The sequence below is a fragment of the Manis javanica genome, chromosome 8 (genome assembly GCF_040802235.1).
Source record: "Manis javanica isolate MJ-LG chromosome 8, MJ_LKY, whole genome shotgun sequence".
Taxonomy (NCBI): domain Eukaryota; kingdom Metazoa; phylum Chordata; class Mammalia; order Pholidota; family Manidae; genus Manis; species Manis javanica.
Window position 1 is genome coordinate 98,666,722 of NC_133163.1, and position 17,575 is coordinate 98,684,296.

At 35.8% G+C, this 17,575-nt stretch overlaps 1 protein-coding gene across 4 annotated transcripts in view; it reads right to left on the reverse strand.

The window, feature by feature from the left end:
• Positions 1–17,575, reverse strand: part of CEP152 (centrosomal protein 152) — an 85,510-nt gene that overhangs the window by 10,897 nt on the left and 57,038 nt on the right. For all 4 annotated transcript variants that reach the window (XM_073211776.1, XM_073211774.1, XM_073211775.1 and 1 more), the window contains 5 exons: positions 14,212–14,493; positions 11,959–12,090; positions 7,496–8,143; positions 4,253–4,394; positions 379–546 (listed from right to left, as the gene is read on the reverse strand). In XM_073211776.1, the coding sequence (XP_073067877.1) occupies positions 379–546; positions 4,253–4,394; positions 7,496–8,143; positions 11,959–12,090; positions 14,212–14,493 (1,372 nt within the window). The remainder of the gene's footprint in view (positions 1–378; positions 547–4,252; positions 4,395–7,495; positions 8,144–11,958; positions 12,091–14,211; positions 14,494–17,575) is intronic.

Sequence of the window (17,575 nt, forward strand, 5' to 3'; positions counted from 1 at the left end):
TTTCTAGTTCTCCAACCTTGATAAAACACTTCTTGAAGGAAATTAACAGGGCCTTGTATATCTCCACTGGCCCTGGAATTCTGTCTGATGTAGTCACTGCTGTATCCCCTGAGCCTAGAACACCTGCTTAACACATATGGGGCATTCGATACCTGTTCAGTCAAAAAAGGAAGAAAGGTATGTGACCTTTTAATCAAAGCTCCAATTTTTCTCTTTTGAGTTCAGTAATAATAATTTGCTTAGTAAAAATGAGGTCAAAACTAGTTTACATTAACCCCAAAGAGAATCAGTGCCTACATTAATTGAAATAACACAATTGAACATCTCAAGGAGATCAAAGAGATTTATACTGGTAGCAGTGCCATTTTAAATGCTAACCTCCGATTTTTTCCACTGCAGCTTTGTGCTTTCTTTCTAAATGCTGCAAATGCCTACAGCATTTCTCCAGTTTCTTTTTCAGATCTTGACATTCCTGCTTGGCCCTTTCAAGTTCTTGGAAGCAGTGTCCACAGCATGAATCTTTAATTTCAAGGATCTTTTTCTTATCTGCAAAAATTAAATGATAGCAAACTTTTATATCGATTCAGACTAAGAACTACCAAAAAGAAAGAAAGAAAGGAGGGGGGTAAGGAGGGAGAAAACCAGATGACATGATTATAGGCTATGGTGTAATTGAAAAGAGCATAATGCTCAAGAGACAGACCTGGGTTTAAATCCTGTTTCTACTATTTACTGGCTGTATGACTCTAAGTGTATTACTTAGCCTCTCGATGACTTGTTTTTTAACATGTAAAACGGATTACAATCATGTTTTAAAACCTGCTATGAAACATAACGCTCAGATCTTAGTAGTGAATGCCATTCCTCACTGAAGGAAACCAGAGATCATCAAGAAATGGCTGACCCCAGTACTGAGACTGGGTCTATACAACACGAGACTACAACACTTTGCTTGCCAGAAAGTAAGAAATTGCTCAAAAATACAGGCATGTCACAAGGACATAACAGTTTGAAGGGGCTCTACTACATGAATCTGGGATGATTTGAACAATAAGTACAGTAATGCATCATGAAATACTGAAATAATAGGAATTCATGAGTCATACCAAAAATCCTACCAATAATTGGGTGGACGGTTGGATGGATGGATAGATAGATAGGTAGGTAAGTTGGTAGGTAGACAGATGGATGGGTGGATAGATAGATAGATAGATAGATAGATAGATAGATAGATAGATAGATAGATAGATAGATAGATAGATAGACAGATAATTTCACAGACAAACTAGAGAGGAGGATTCTCTATTATAACATTCCAAGTGCCAACTGGTAAAAGTGGAAGAAAGTCTGGAGTTGGAAAAATTACAGTTTTGCAACCACCATAGTAAAGACTAGATCACAGAAACTTCATCAGTGACTATTACATACAAGGGAAAGCTTTAATGAAGAAAAGGACATTTTCATGGTCTTAAAAGCATCTTCCCGCAAATTGCTTATTAGTTGCAAGGGGGGAAAGCCCAGTAATAATGAAGTGAAGAAACTGGACAACTCCTGGACCAGGTGTTCAAATGAACTGCACCAATGAAAGACAAATGGATATCGTACACCCCAGATGTGATAACACATCCCCTGTGCAGTGTTCCAGCCAAGAAAACACAACCTGAATGTGCTCATGAAGAAACAGCAGACAAACCTGAAATGAGGAAAGTTTATTAAGAGCCTGGGGTGGGGGTTGAAGGGGTAGTGTTGGGGAGAGCAGAGAACATGTCTTTCCAAAACATCATAAAAATGTTGTAAAAGGCAAAGAAAGGCTATAGAAATATTCTAGATTAAAGGAGTCTGAAGAGACATGGCATCTAAGCATAATACCTGACCCTGGACATTCCTGTACTGGAGGGAAAAAAAATGCTGTAAAAGCCATCACTGGGTCAACTGACGAAATTAGAATACAAATAGTACCTTGATACAATATGTTCATCTAACGTTAAATTTACTGCACTAAGGTTATACAAAAACAACTCCTATTTTTGGAAAATACAAAAGTACTTAGAGGTAAAAGGACACAATATCTATAACTTATCCTCAAATGATTCAGAAAAAAATGAAACCTTCACATACACATACACACAGATGAGCAGAAAACAGAGTAAAATGTTATCAATAGGCGTATCTAGGCAAAGGACGTATGAGTATTCTTTGCAGCTATTTTTGTTTTTGCAAGCTTTTCTATAGGTCTGAAATTATCTCTAAGTGAAAAAAAGGTTTAAAACTGTCAGGAGGTATAAATGCGTATAAAAATTGTTTGGCACAGTACCTGGCATACAACAAGTATACAACAAATAATAGGTATTACATAGAATTTACAAAATTCAAATAATATATAAAAATGACATAAAAAGGTTATGACTATTAATATAATTGATAGAATATAATTGGCTCAGAAGCCAATATCCAAAATGTCGATGTAAAATCATTAGTTCAATAGTCATTCTAAGCTCTGATGTTATTAGATATATATATATGTGAATATGTAACATAATGTTAAAAGACAAACCAAATAAAGCAACAGCTATTTGAGAATACTTATACTTGGTCAAAACATAAAGAAAAGCAAGAGAATAATTTTTTTAAATCAGAATATTTTTGCCTCAGTGTGGGGAAGTTACAGAAATGGATCCGTGGTAAAACACACAGGTCTTCAATTGTATGGGGGAGGTTCTCTTTCTTAAGTCCAGTGGTGTCCCCTGGTTATGAGGCTTCATAATTTACATGTGCATTATATATATTCTTTGTGCATATCAAGTATTTCATAAGTAATGTTTACAATATCTTTTTAAGTGGTTAAGATATTGGGAGAATATAACCAGTTAACAATGGTACTCTCTGGGTGATAAGATTGTAAAGGCTTATCATTTAATATATATTTTGAGTTGTTTAATCCTTTCTAATGAATTTGTTATGAGTTTGTCTTTAGGGAAAAAAGATTGAAGAAAAATAAATCCTTTTTATAGTCTGATTTGTTTTAAGTCAAAGCTAATTTTCTTTCATTTTGATAGACTTCCCAAAGCCAAATAATATCTAAATATTGTTTCTACCCATTTCACAGATTGAAAAAAAGAGTTATCAGGTTATTCCAAATGTAACAATAGGAATAAAATGACATTGAAAAGAAGCAAAATACAAATTAAGATAGTATTACCATGCACCTAATTGACAATAAGACATTCTCAACCATCTAGAACCTAGAAGTAAGGGGAAAAAGTCTATGGACAATGAGAAAATAACAACGGACTTCTTAGGAAAGGGAGACGTTCTCCCAAGATTTTGGTAACATTGCCAACTGAATTAGCCATGTGTGGGAACTACAGTTATTACTTAGTACATACGATTTACTCTGGCAGTTCTTGATTTTTTCCAGGTAATAGCAAATAAGAAACAGAAAGAGTGGACATGTGTTTGTATGTGGAGGAAAAGAGCAGGCTTCAAGGGGTCAATATCATAAAAAGGATTGGAGCTAATAAAGGACACACCAATTTCTAGTTCAGAAATCTCAGTGAATAGGTGATATAAGTCCAGTACTCTCAGTAAGCTCTGAATAACTCAAGGGGCTATGCTATATTAATTTCTACTCATAATGACAACTATAAATCCTTAAGGAAAAGTCGAACTATTAATTTACCAAACATTCAAGGAACACAAACTGTGGGCGTTCACTCTGCCATGTGTTGGAGAGGAAGATATAAAAACACTACCCCTGTCCTCAAGAAACTCACAAATAAATCAGAAAATGCCTAATATACTTCAGAATATTCTTCAGGAAGACTTCCATTCAAAAATGGTTGAAATAAGCTTCAGTAGTTTGAAGGAAAAAGTCTCAGTTATTGGGCTATTCTCTTATGTGAAACCCTTGATTTCTCAATAAGGCCAGGGAATAAAAACATGACTGCTCTATTACAATGCTCTATTTTCTCCTTATAATAAGGATAACTGCTCTATTATTTCCCTTATAAGAATCACTTATAAATGGAGGGAAGATTATGAAAAGACAGAAAAGTAAGAGGGCCAAAAACAACTGTCTTCTAAATGCAAAATGAAATCTCAGGAGAGAACACACATTAAGTAGGAGCAATACTGCACATTGGTTCACTCACAAAACCTGTACACACCTCTGATTTCCTGTTATCCTCAAAGCAACCCTCTGGAATGGTCATTATGGAGTTTACAAAGACCAGTATGAATAATATCCCATTACCTGCTTCTGCTTCTGTTTCTTGCAAAGTCAAGAGCTGAGTGTGGTTTCCAGAAGCGGGTACAGGAAGCACCGCCAGGACTCCAGGGTCTGCTCTGCCAGTGACCTCTGTGGCAGGATCCTTAGAAATCATGGCCATATTTCGCTGAAATAGATTATCTTTATAGGTAATGCGTAGTAAAAATCTTTACAGAAGTCTGCATTTAAAATGTTAATATTAAAAACATAACAGGAAACATTGCCTGAAAAAAATCTTGCCCAGAACTATCACCAGTATTTTTCTTAGAGTGTTACATGAATACTGTCATTATTATGAACTAGTCTCTTATGACTATATTTTCCAAAGTAGAACTTTTGACAGATAACTGGTGGGCTAGCTATGAGACAAACAGGAGATACAGTTTGCACACTTACATATATATATCTCCATATATTATTATTATTATTATTGTATGATATTATTAGTTATTATTATTATATGAAATTAAGATATTTTAAAGTTTACATGATAAAACCACAGGACAACTATAAGAAATCAGAATTGTTCTTGAAAACCCAGAACATTTCACTGAAGCAGGGGTCAAATTCATTGGAAACTATAATACAAACCTTTGCTTTTCATGAATTGAAATTAACAACAGTAAAAAAAATTTTTTTGATTTACAAAGTATGTTATGTTTCTAAATACTTTAATACACACTGTCATTTTCTAAGGAATGCAATGTTAAAGAGAGAAACTGAGTTTCACCTGAGTTAAACATCTTCACAGGACCATTTCTTCACTAACACTTATTAAACATTCTCTGCATTCTAGACCCTGTGATGGCAATATAGATATAAAATTCACTAATGCTCAGACATTCATTAAAGGCAATATTTTCAGATTTTGGACAACTACTAAATCCCAAAGGAACAGAACAGGTGACCTTGAAAAAAACTGTCTTGTTTAATTACTTAAAACACAATACATATGCTTGATTTTAGAAGCTTTAATTCTGATTATGACAAACTCCTTTAACCAACTCTCAGGAAACCTACCTACGATGTCCAACAGAAGCAGTCGGCAGTTACAGAGGAAATACTGATTCCAGGCAATGAAGAGGGTCTAAGGCCGAGGCCAGAGGGCAGCCTATAAAAGCTGAGCCCTATGGGAGCCGGTGTTTCCAGTTGCTACTCAACCTGGAAAAAAGCCAAGATGCCAAAAAGGGCAGGACAGCAGCCTTTCTGTCTTAGTTTGGACTTGAATTTGGTGATACGAAAAGACAGAACATCCCTAGTTTGTCTGAAAAAAATCAATTGTTCCAGTTGATACTTGTTTTCTTTTACCCATTATGAACTGTTGCATTAATACATTTTGATAAAGTATTCATTGTCTTGGAAACTGTACTTTTAATTTATTGCATCTTCCTGTTTAAAAAAAAACTCCTGATCATCCAAGTTATTTTAGTGAGGACTTGTTTTATAGATCCTGGTTGTTTTTATCTGTTCTAATTTTCATTAGCAGTTCCAAACACTACCAATTTAATCAATTGTAAATCAAAGTTCCTTGCTTTTATGGCACCTATATTGCAAACTTATAGTCACTGCTGCATAGTCACTGCTTCACCTCAAGGGCCTGAGCCAAGTAGCTCTAAAATGGCAGACGGTCAAGCATTCTTCGATGAAATGCTGCTCTATTCTCAGAAACAGAATCTGGTCCCACCAAACAAAAGCTGCAAAAGTCTAAGCTCTTAGCCAAGTCATGTGATTCTGCCTCCTCAGACATGAGAGCCACACGAAGTCATGCAGATGATCTTACACTGCTTGCATAATTCTAAGTCCCACAAAAAGACCCCAGGTTGATTATATATTAATAGTAGGAGAAAGGTGTGTTTTCTTGATTTTATAGTAGAGATTACCTTTTCAGGAGAGAAAACTTGAAAGCATGTAACTGATTTTTTCATCATTTCTCATCCTTAAAACCTATAATAAAATTCCTCTTTTTCAAATTACCTATTTTTTCCAAAAATTCTTAATAAAGTATTATAAGTAGTATTCATGGGAAGTGATCTTGCCCAGTTATTTATACACTGAAAGCAACTATTAAATAGTGACATCTTTGTGAAGTCAAAAATAAAGATATCAAATGGAGTAAACTGGGAGGGGGCAGACTGGTCTTTCAGTCCCTTTGGCTCTAAAAGTCTTACTCTTTCAAATGCAGGACACAGAAAGACCAAGCTGTCATTCATATCCTACCAAACTCAAGGAATTAGGCCAGGAATTTGTATTTTCTTTTTCAGATGAGCAGATATAATATACAATTACCTGTGGTAATAAGCTAGCTAGCCCCAAGTGTGGGACCAGAACTCAGACTTTTTCCTAGCTTTCCTACTCTTTCTGGTACGTATGAAGACCAAATGCTCAATGGTGGCCTTGAAAATCTTTGATCAGGATATCTTATTGAAACTTAATTTTTATGCCTCAATTCTATCAGAAAACCTTACAATACTGGCATTTTTTTTTTTCCTACCTCTAATTCCAAATGTGGAAAATGGCTGATCACAATGCCTAGAATATCATTCTGGATTTTTCATGCATACCTAATTTCATTAATTATAGGAAGCATGACTTTGGCTTTATCAGATCTTCCACACAAACTAAAAGCTGGTGTCACAATACATACGCAAGTAAAAGAACCCAATCATTCACTTTACATGCATATGTACGTCCGCCAACCAAGCGGGCTGCACAGCTTCGTGTGAGTGAGCCATTCCTCTACTGGCTTGTTTCTGCACCAATATTCCTGTACTTCTTGGCCTTTTGTTTTTGCCTATGTGAGATATAAATTCTTTGCGGGCAAGAAATAGGCCTCCAAACTCTTTAGAAGCTCTTCAGAAACCCTAATTTAATATGATACATATTTCTTGAAGTGGTCATGCCTCAAAAACAAAAATAGGAATGAGAGCTATTCAGTTTCTGAAAACTTCAGGCTCCTCAAAGAATAGCTTATATTTTTTAGGAAAAAGAGCCCTAGAGGCTAAAAGCTCTGCCTCTTATTTGTGGCACTATGAACTAGAGTTTTTTTGATTAAAAAAAAAAAGCAATCCTTTGGATTTGCTACAAAAAGTTTTTTTAAACCCCAGGTAAAAAATACAAGTCTTATATCTCTTAAGCTGTAAATGAAGAAAGGAAAAAATACCATATATATAATTTCTACGATCATCCTTGGTATTTAATAACAGCTCTTTTCACTTATCAGGAACATACCTTTTCCCATTCTAAGTTGGCATTTTCTATAAATGGGGAAAGCATATCTTGAAATGCTTTCTGTATGCAGACCTTTAGTTTTTCAAAATACTGCACGGACACCCATTTTGAAGAGCAAGTTGACACAAGTTCCAAAAATTGCTTGTTCTCTGAATCACTGACATGCCCCTTTGGGGCGTCCTTTAGGAGGAATTCCAGCACAGTCAGGATGTCTTCCTCATACTGACAGATTTCCGGCTGGATCCGCCTGGCTTCCTGCAAAGCCCACTCTCGATGACTCTGGTCTAGACACGTTCGCAATTCCGTCTCCTTCTCAAGAAGCAGTTCAGTTTTTTGTTTCACAAAGTCTTCTTTAGCTGCCGCAAGCACCTCATTAATTTTATTTCGATGATCATCTAAAAATTGCCGGTAATCTTGGTCATTTTGTTCTTGAATTCTGTGGATTTCTTCTTGCTTTTCTTTGGTCCATTCACTGCGGGCCTTCGCCAGCTCAGCCCTGACAATCACAGGGACTTCCTCGCTCTTTAACTCAAGCTCTCTCTGAAGAGAATGAATCGTCTCTTCCAGGTCCCTTCCAGCTATTACATTCTTCTCATTTTCAAGCTCACTTTTCCATTTTGCTTTAGCTTCAGAAACAGCAAAGGATACCTAACGGACATAATAATGAATGTACATTTTAAACTCTTCATAATTTTCCTCATTAATAAAACTACTAAAGTAACTATTTGGATTCACTTCTGAACTTAGTAAGAGATTTAAAATCAAAATTAAGAAAAAGAAGTGAAGATAGATAAGACATGGTTCCTAAAATATACTAACACTATACTTAAGGATCTTTTCCTTCATTTTAAATCACCTAGTATTTTAAGTCTTACATGATTTAAAAAATGAAACATCCTTTTGAACCACTGTGCTGTATATTTCAAAACAGTATATGATTGTATATCAACGATCCTTCACTAAAAACAATCAGCTACTTCATGGGAACTTAAAATTTAAACTGACCCCCAAAATATATAATTGTATAATTATCCAAAACTAATTTTATAAAAACAATTGTTAGGTTTTTTATACATATGCAGTCTCAAATTTTGCCTCATCCTCAACAAATAAAGTATCTTTCAATGAAGCAAAAGCAGCCTCAAAAGGAAATCTTACTATTACTTAGGAATATAACATATGCCTGTATAATAACTTGCTGACAAACAATTATATTTTAAAGCAATTTTAGTGGTTGGAGCACTTCATTAAATGACAGTACCAAACAGAAAAAGTTATTTTTCCATTAATCTGAAATTTTTTAATAACAGAATAACAAGGCTAGGAGATCACAGAATCAAAAAGTAATAGAGAATCCAAACTCCCGGGCTCTAGCTCTAACCCTGCCTTTGATCACAGAGGTGGCCTGGCACGGTGCTTACAGAACAGGTGCTGGAGAGACACTGCTAGAATGAATGTACTGGCTGGGGGACCACAGACCCATTCTTCAGTTTCTTTGAGCCTCAGTTTCCTCATCTATAAAATAGGGGTAATTATGACTGCTCACCTGATGAAGCTTTCTTTAGGATTAAATGACAAAGGAGACATGCATTTAAAACACTTAGTCTGGAGCCTGCCCGACAATGACTCGATAATATTAGGTAGTCACTGCTACTTTTGTCTGTATGGCCTTTAAGTCACTAAATCGCCTCTGTACTTAGTGTCTTCACCGATATAGTGGGCAGATTGGATAATGACTTTGAGTCCTTTTTACTTCTAATGTTTCCTGACTGAATTCAAAGAAGGACACAAAAGTTCAAAGAAGTGGGCATCAGCAAAGGCTTGGCCTAACAATTGTAACTGCTATTACTCAATACTGTAGATACGCTCTGGATGTTGAGATAGACTGTCTGCTTCCTAAATTTCTAGCTATTACATAATTTCAGCAAACATCTTCACCTATGTAGATTCTTAAACACATTACATACTTTTATTCAATCATGTGTGCTCCTGAATAATTTTGAATTGCACTTAAGTTTACTAAGGAAACTAAGATGAGTTTTACAAAAGAATTCACAACAAAATTCTTTTGCTACCAGGAGAATAATTCAGTAGCGATGTGAAATATGTTCAAAGAGTGCTTTTAGGGAAAACAGATCATGTCACAGTGGGGCCTGGAAACCATTACCAGGTGACTTGGGTGGAGGAGAAGCAAACCCCCCAGAATCTGGACAATTCACCAACCTCCCCAAAAGTGCACATCCTCTCACACGTACTTTTACAGGAATTTGACAGCAGTGACTCAGGGGTTCCAGATATTGCTGCATATCAGAATCACCTGAGGAGCTTTTAAAAATCCTGATGCGCCATACCCTGTACCAATTAAAGCATAAATCCTGGGCATGGGAGCCAGGCAACAGTACTTTTTAAAAGATCCTTAGGTTTCTCCAATTCACAGCAAACTTTAGGAATCACTGAACCAACTCACCTACTTCTGGAAACTGGTTATAAATTTCCACAGGTCTTGATGGATCACTCTTATCTTATAAGAACCTGCCAGCCAATGCTATAAAACTGGCCCTTGCCCACCTCTTGGTGTGGCGGAAGAACAAGCAACATGTTAACGTTATGCTTTGTGGCCGAGTAATTAGCTAGAATAGTATTATTCACACCCAAGTGTGGTCCAGGGATCAGCAGAGTCACATCACTCAGGAACCTGTTAGAAACACTAATTCTCAGGACTCACTCCAGATCTACCCATCAGAATCTCTAGGAGGAAAGCCTGGGAATCTGCTTTAACAGGACTTCCAGGTGATCCTCACGCCCACTGACGTCAGAGGAGCAGCACACTGTCCCCTGGTTTCTGTAGTTCTGCATTCACATACAGTCAGGCCTTCTGTGTTCTAAGGAAAGATCTCTTGCCAATTTTATTTTCTATATTCTACCCAATTTATTATTCATGACTTTTGAGCTCTGAGACATATATGCAATACCTCATACTGTTTCCTCTTTTTCCCTCTTAAGTTTCCTTTTGAAATATTTCAACATATTAATATAGAAAATAATGTAACAAACACCCATGTATTGCCACATAACTTTAGAATAATATTGAAAGATTTTTTTATGCTGAATTATTTCCTTAAGTAATGTGTGTAGTAAGATTATGAATACAATGTACAAATCATTTATAATGTCTGTTACACATTATTTTCCAAAGTAGCTGTGACATGGGAAGAGTAGTATATGCTTGTCATTGCAATCTATTATGTTTTGTATATTACAATTAAGAAGAGGGTATTTATACATATGGCATAAAATAGAATCTTAACTTTGCGATTTGGACTTCTCATGAAGACTATGTGTTCTTAATCCTTGGTACAACTTTCTAAAGATTGTTTTTCTTATAAATTTGTATTATTTTTCTTATCATCTAGTAGTATTAATGTTTCTGTTTGATTAATTTATTTTCCTTACTTTTATTATCCCCTCACATTTGTTTTAATTACAAAAACCAAAATATTTTATATATTTGTACATATTTTATCCTATTACTTTATCTTTCTTTGCTCTGGTGTCCATTGCCTCAACATTGAATTATTGTGATACGGATTTGAAATACTCAATTTCTTTTTCTTGTACCACATTTAAAAATGTTTAACTCCTTAATCAACCTAGTTTCTTGTGATGCATGGTATAGGTAAGCAATTTTTCCAAAGTATCTGGCTATCATAAAACTGTTTATTAAAGAAAATGCCTCTTTCCCTTGTTCTGAAAGAACTTATTAAGCTTTTATCATAGTTGGACCTATCTCTTAAGTCTGCTTAGTATTGAATGAAAAAGAATTCTATTTTTGTGACTCAACACTGCCTGAATTGTTGCTTTCCAACATACTCTATTATGTGTTAGGCCTGGACTACTATTTATTTTCCAGAACATTACAAAAATCTCTAGTCCTTTTGGATTTCCAAATAAATATTAGAATTACTGTGTCAAATTTCAGAACTGTTTTCAGTTTATTGGCATTTTGATTGGAATTGGTTTATAAGTTGGGAGAAAATGATTATAATATCTGATGTTTCTAGTCAAGGAACATGACATCTCTGGAAAGGAGAGTTGGCTGTACACCAGGGAGAATATGTTGTAAGACTATTGACACAGCAGAAAAGACAATCTTGTAGCTAATAACGAACAGGTAAATAACTTTTCTCAATTTCTCCTAAAGATAGGGCAAGACAGAATGGGATCTGTTTCACGAATATGGTTATCTTCCTGATTATGAGAGTTTCAAGACTCAAAATACATATATTGTCTTCTCAACCACATGATGATAAGAAGAGATACTACTAGCCAAGCCCTGAGCTATGCATCACATGTATCATTACATCTAATCCTTCTACAACACTGTAAGTATAATTCTTGACTGAGATGAGAGAAGAAGTCAGGAGAGAGGCCCGCCTGAAGCTTCTTTCTGGGAGAGCTCTTACCCGTTTGGCCACAGAGATCTCTTGTTGTTCTTCCCACTTCTTCTGTTCTGCTCTTACACAGGCTTTATACTCCGCAAGCTCAGGCAGTTCTTCCAGCCATCGATGACGAGCATTTTGCACAGCTGTTTCTACCTGCAGGATGTTGCAAAAGAAAGAGGTAAATTGAGGTATACAATTTCAAGAATAGCCTATTTGCAAATAACAATTATGATTTCATGTGTTTTACATGGTACTGCACTACTTTAGTTACACTGACTTCAAGTACCTCACCTTATCCCAAACAGTGGATTCTAATCCTTCTGTTCTAAAGTTCCCATACTGATCTATGCAAATGCTACATCAAGAAGTGGAAATCTATAAGTATTTCGTGGTCAGTACCATTATTATAAAGCTTTATGCAAAGTACCAATTAATATTTCCAACAAATTCCTATTTATCTTGGGAAAAAGAAAAAGATTTACAGGAAGGCTGCTTGGTATCAGCTGCTGTCCAGTCTGTACACCCACCAGCTCTTCAGTGTCCTCAAGCCCTAAACATAAACACATGCACGCGTGCACCAGTACAGTGTAGAGCCTTGTACCCGACAGATTCTCATGCTGTCAAAAATGAGTTTGTGACCAAAGAATGAGGGTGATAACATCAATTCGGGCAAAAATGTAAGACTTGATAAATTATGAGGTTGAACTGGTTGTAAATACATTACAAAGTACCAGAAGATCATTTGTTAAGTAATCTTTCCTTATTTCCTAGTTTTGAAATACACACAGATACATACATACATATATCATATATACACCAAAAGCAGAGCTGATGTAAGTGGCTGCATTGCTCACTAAAATGCTAAATACATTTACAGGAAAATTCCATGCATTTAATAATTGCAAGTAAGACAAAGTTCCTATAGGAATTTATATTCCTTAAAAAGTTACTACAAACATTTCCTTTCTACTATTTCATGCTATTTGTTTTTCTTCACAAAATCTGTAATTGCATAAATACCAAAGCAGCTTCCTTAAACATGTCTGACTGTAGAACATTTTCTCAACTCTATTCAAATATAGCAAATGTCAGAAAATTATTTAACTGATTGAAGATGTCCTTGATAACATTACATATATTTGCCTATGTTTCCATACTTTAAAGCTTCTCTGTAGAATCATATAGAATTAACAATAGGCAGATTTCCAAGTATTTACCAAAAGCTGAGTATATTTTTAAAAACTTTACTTCATATTTCTAATAAGTAAATAGATCTAAAATAATAAATATACAATAAATAATACTATATAAGGTTCAAGGACCTCTGAGGGCTAGAAACTCTGTCAGGTGGTCTGTGAGCTCAAAACTATTTTAAAAACAATGTTCAGAGCTCATTCATCCTTTATTACCATTCTTTCATGTGTAAATAGAGCTTTACACAGGCTATATGCTATGTAATGTGTCACTGCTGTGACAGCCAATGGCAAGTTGTCTTAGTGTTCTTGTATTTTAAAGATTTGTTAGATTTATTTTCCAATACAGTAAATAGATATAACCTACACAAACTAAAGCTCTTGGGAGTCTTTGATTTTTTAAAGTGTAAAGGCATCCTAAGACCAAAAACTTCAAGAATCACTTAATGGATAACAGAGATAAAATAAATGACTCATCTTTATTCTGCTAACACAGAGCTATACTTCTCTCAGTTTGACATTTCTTGGAAATCAAGTGATATATCCCAGTTAAAAGTGAGCTAGCTTTCTGAGTGCTTCCAAGGGGAGGCACGGCACCACATTTTGGCAGAAAGGATTTACAAAGTCCCACTTAAGGGCCATGCCTGCAGATTCAGCTCTGTAAGTCTCAACACAAATATCGTTAAACACTTTATTCGCTTGAAGTTTGCTTATCTCTTAACTACCTTAGTGGAATACTTTCTATAGAGTTAGATATGAAAGATTCATAATTAAATTGTGCTTTATTCAGATGCAAAAACCACCATCTTCAACCTCAGGCATCTTAAAGCTGAGACTAACCTCAGAGGAGCAAACATTTTGTAGACTGAAAGAATATATAAAAAAATCTGAGGGGGCGGTAGCTTTGTGACAGCAATATAAGGAAGAAAATGTTAGGAACATTGCAAGAGGTTTTCTACCCTAGAATGCAAAAAACTTTTCAAGTACAAAGTTATGAACAAGTTCAATGGTAGCACTTTATAGCTTTCCATTAATAGGCAGTTAGTTCCATTAATTTGGTTATCATAAACCTGCCTATTACCTGTTTGGCAATATTTTCACAATATTTGAGTTCCAATCCAACCTCAAGTCCCTTTGAGCTCCCCTTGCTGGCTGGCTCCTTCTCCTGCTCTAGGCCTTGCTGGACCTTCCACCTCTGCTCTCCCAACATGACTGCCTTCTCCTTCTCAGAAATGACATTGGTGGTGGCTCCTCTGTCAGTTTGGCTGCAACAGTCTGAGGTCTTCTTTTTCATTGCCTTTATAGTTTGATCCAGCTTAGACTGCCACTCCTTTTCAAGTTGTTGAGTAAGTTCTTGCTTGATCTGTTTTCAGAAGAAAAATCGTATGAAGAGAAAAATAGTCAAGCAAAGACTAGAATAGCTAGCCAAAAAAGTGACCACAGCTGTGTTTGAAAGCCATCTAGACATTGTTGTAGTAAATACATGAGGTTTAGAAATGTAATCAATGAAAATACACTCTCAAGTAAATCCTGGAAGTTTCTTTTTTGACCTCATCTATAGAACCTCATCTAAGAAATTACATGGAAGATTTAAATATACTTGGTGAGGTCAAGCCTTCTTGCTTTCAAGATGCAACCTTCTGGAAGCTGGGAAATTGCCACAGCAAAGGTGGCATGGTTTTTAAAACAAGGGAATGTCTGCTAATAATATGTGTTTTCCATTAACACAAGGCATTCCACACAGTGGACTGGGTAAGTCTAATTAATGAACCTAAAGTTGAATAATCTAAAAAATAGTTTTACTTAAACACATTAGAATCTTGTTTTATGATATTTAATTCTACTGAGTCACTGTGCATTCAAGATGGGGACATTATTGGAAAAATGTCTTCATGATTCTTTTCTGCTTTCAACGGTGTAATGAGATACATCTAAACTAAGCATAGTCTTGAGCAAAATCATGAAATAGCGAAATTTGCTTTTCCCTTTTCCTGTTTCCCATCTCCTGAGTACCCCGGGTTCTCAAACTGCTTCCTTGGCTACCACAGCCCCAGGTTGTATTGATTTACTTGAAATGGACATCTTCTGTAACAGTTTATGCTTTCTGACATCCTCCCAAAAATAGTAGCTGTCTCTCTCATCTCCCTGATAAATAACTGGTTAGCAAATCCAACTAAAAAACAATTTGCAGAAATGTAAAAATAGGGGATTTGCTTTGTGCCTTCCAGTATATACATTTTTATGTTAAGAAATGACTAGTAAAATAATTTAAGGTGCCAGCATATGATTAATGAAATGGTACTTGTGGGAGGGAATGGGAGATGAGGAGGCCAAAGGTCAGGACAGTGGTCTACTATTGAATCTTGAGGTAGTCCCAAACCTAATAGCAATTTTGTGGACAGGAGACTAGTTTAAGTAAGCTTGAAAATTTATTTCACTCCCACTATGTTGTTAAAGATCGTAATTTGAACCTTAACTTTCTAAGAAACTATGAGCATTTGCTAGTCTCCTTTGCTACTTAGGTTAGCAGAGATAATGTTTTATGCTTCTGAGCCTGCCCAGTCATTAGTCCTTTCTTCTAATCCAAAATAGGAGTTACTTATTTGTTAATTATAGGTTGGTCTAGAGTTATCAGAAATCATTTCACAATATGAAATTAGATCATGGTTTTAGTTTGAGAAATCAAGAAAGTGTTCCAAAACATCTATTATACCCTGAATTGAGTTGAAGAATCAAGAGGTGGAAGTTTTAAAAAACAAAACTTGTGTAAGATGCTAATAGCCCAATTCTGAGAAATATAATGATGATATATGTACTTGGCAATTAAAAATTATATATCTGCTCAGAAAAGAAATCTCTTAATAGTTAATACTACATTTTAAAACATGGTGACTAGAAAGAAGTTCTGGCCCATGCCTCTTTCTGTTCCTTATCCCACTGTGCTTTGGTTAACATCACCTCATTTTCAACCTGCTGTTTAACATCAGTTCCTTGTTTCAGCCACTTTTTCTTTTCCATCCTAGGAGTATCTTCTACTTTTCTCCAAGTTCCACTGGCAGTTTGCTTACATATGCTTCTCTTTCCTCCAATAGCTGTCTCTTTAAACAAAATTCAAGTATCTCTGTACAACACTAATATTCTCTGTCAAATTCATGAAATAAAGGTTAAATGCATATAGAGACAGCAGCAAGAGGACAACAGATGTTCCTACATGCTAAACCAGTTAGGTGAAGAAACTGTAGTGTGAAGACCTGCTTACATCTCCAATATAAGGGTACAAAATATACCTGTGGCTGTATTAAAAGAAAAAGCACTAATACAATACATTCCTAGAAGACCAAATACTCCTTTAAAAAAAGTAAAACTGACATTTATGTTTACACCCCAACTATCATGGGACCCATCAGGTATCTGAGCCCAGAAAAAATTCACATTTCCAAAAGACCTGTAATCTGACATAAGCCAAAAATTATTGTTCTATCCTAAAAGCTAAGCATCCCATGATAAATCCAGATTAGCATTATTTCATCATTAGCAAAGACAAAACTTTTTATCGAGTGTCAGTTAAACTTTAATAATTTGAACTACTCAATTCACCATTTTCTATTCATTCTAGAAAGCCAGTTGTTCCGAAAAGTCTAATAAAAGTGTATTAGGGACCAAAACTATGAGAGTTTCTGTTTGGAAAATGCTGGGGTTTTCGGGAGGTCCCACCAAGATGCCGTGAGAAGTCTGAAACTACAGCCTCTGAGGGCGGCGGAGCAACCTCACGCACCTACTGCCGCACAGCGTCACAGCAGTAGCTCGTGTCTCCTTGGCTTTATTTCTGATTCCTGACAATCTGGTTCTGTTTTTTCTGGCTCACAGCTGACCTGGATTACCTCTGTCTTAATTGCCATCTGATTTCTCTACACTACTGGCAAATGCCAAGATGATATCTGTGTTTATTCAGTGTTATATGATTTTGGAAGATCTCTGGTGGTCGAGGGACCCACTTTGTCACAATCAGGTCATGGAGACTACAGCAGTATTAAGACGACTGGATGGTCTCAACCATGTGGTGGAGAAAGTTGTCCAGTGTCACATCCTATTTTCACTGTTACTATTTTTGCTTGACTGCAGAAGGAATTCTCATAGTCTTATCTGCATACGTCTATCATTCAGGAGTTGTTTCCATATATCTGCATTTCCTTTTGACCTAGAGCAGAAAATTGCTATAAATTTTCTGTGTTTGTATGTTTGTGAGTATATCAGTTAGCTTCGCTACATAATAAACCAGACGAAGCTTAGATATTTAAAACAACAAACATCTATTATTTCTCATGATTCTGTGGGTCAGCTGGATGTTGACTGGTCTGATCTCTGCAGGCAACTGGGGCTATGTGGTCTACAACGGCCTCACTCACATGTCTGGTGGTTGGCTTGATGTCTTCTACGGCCATGAC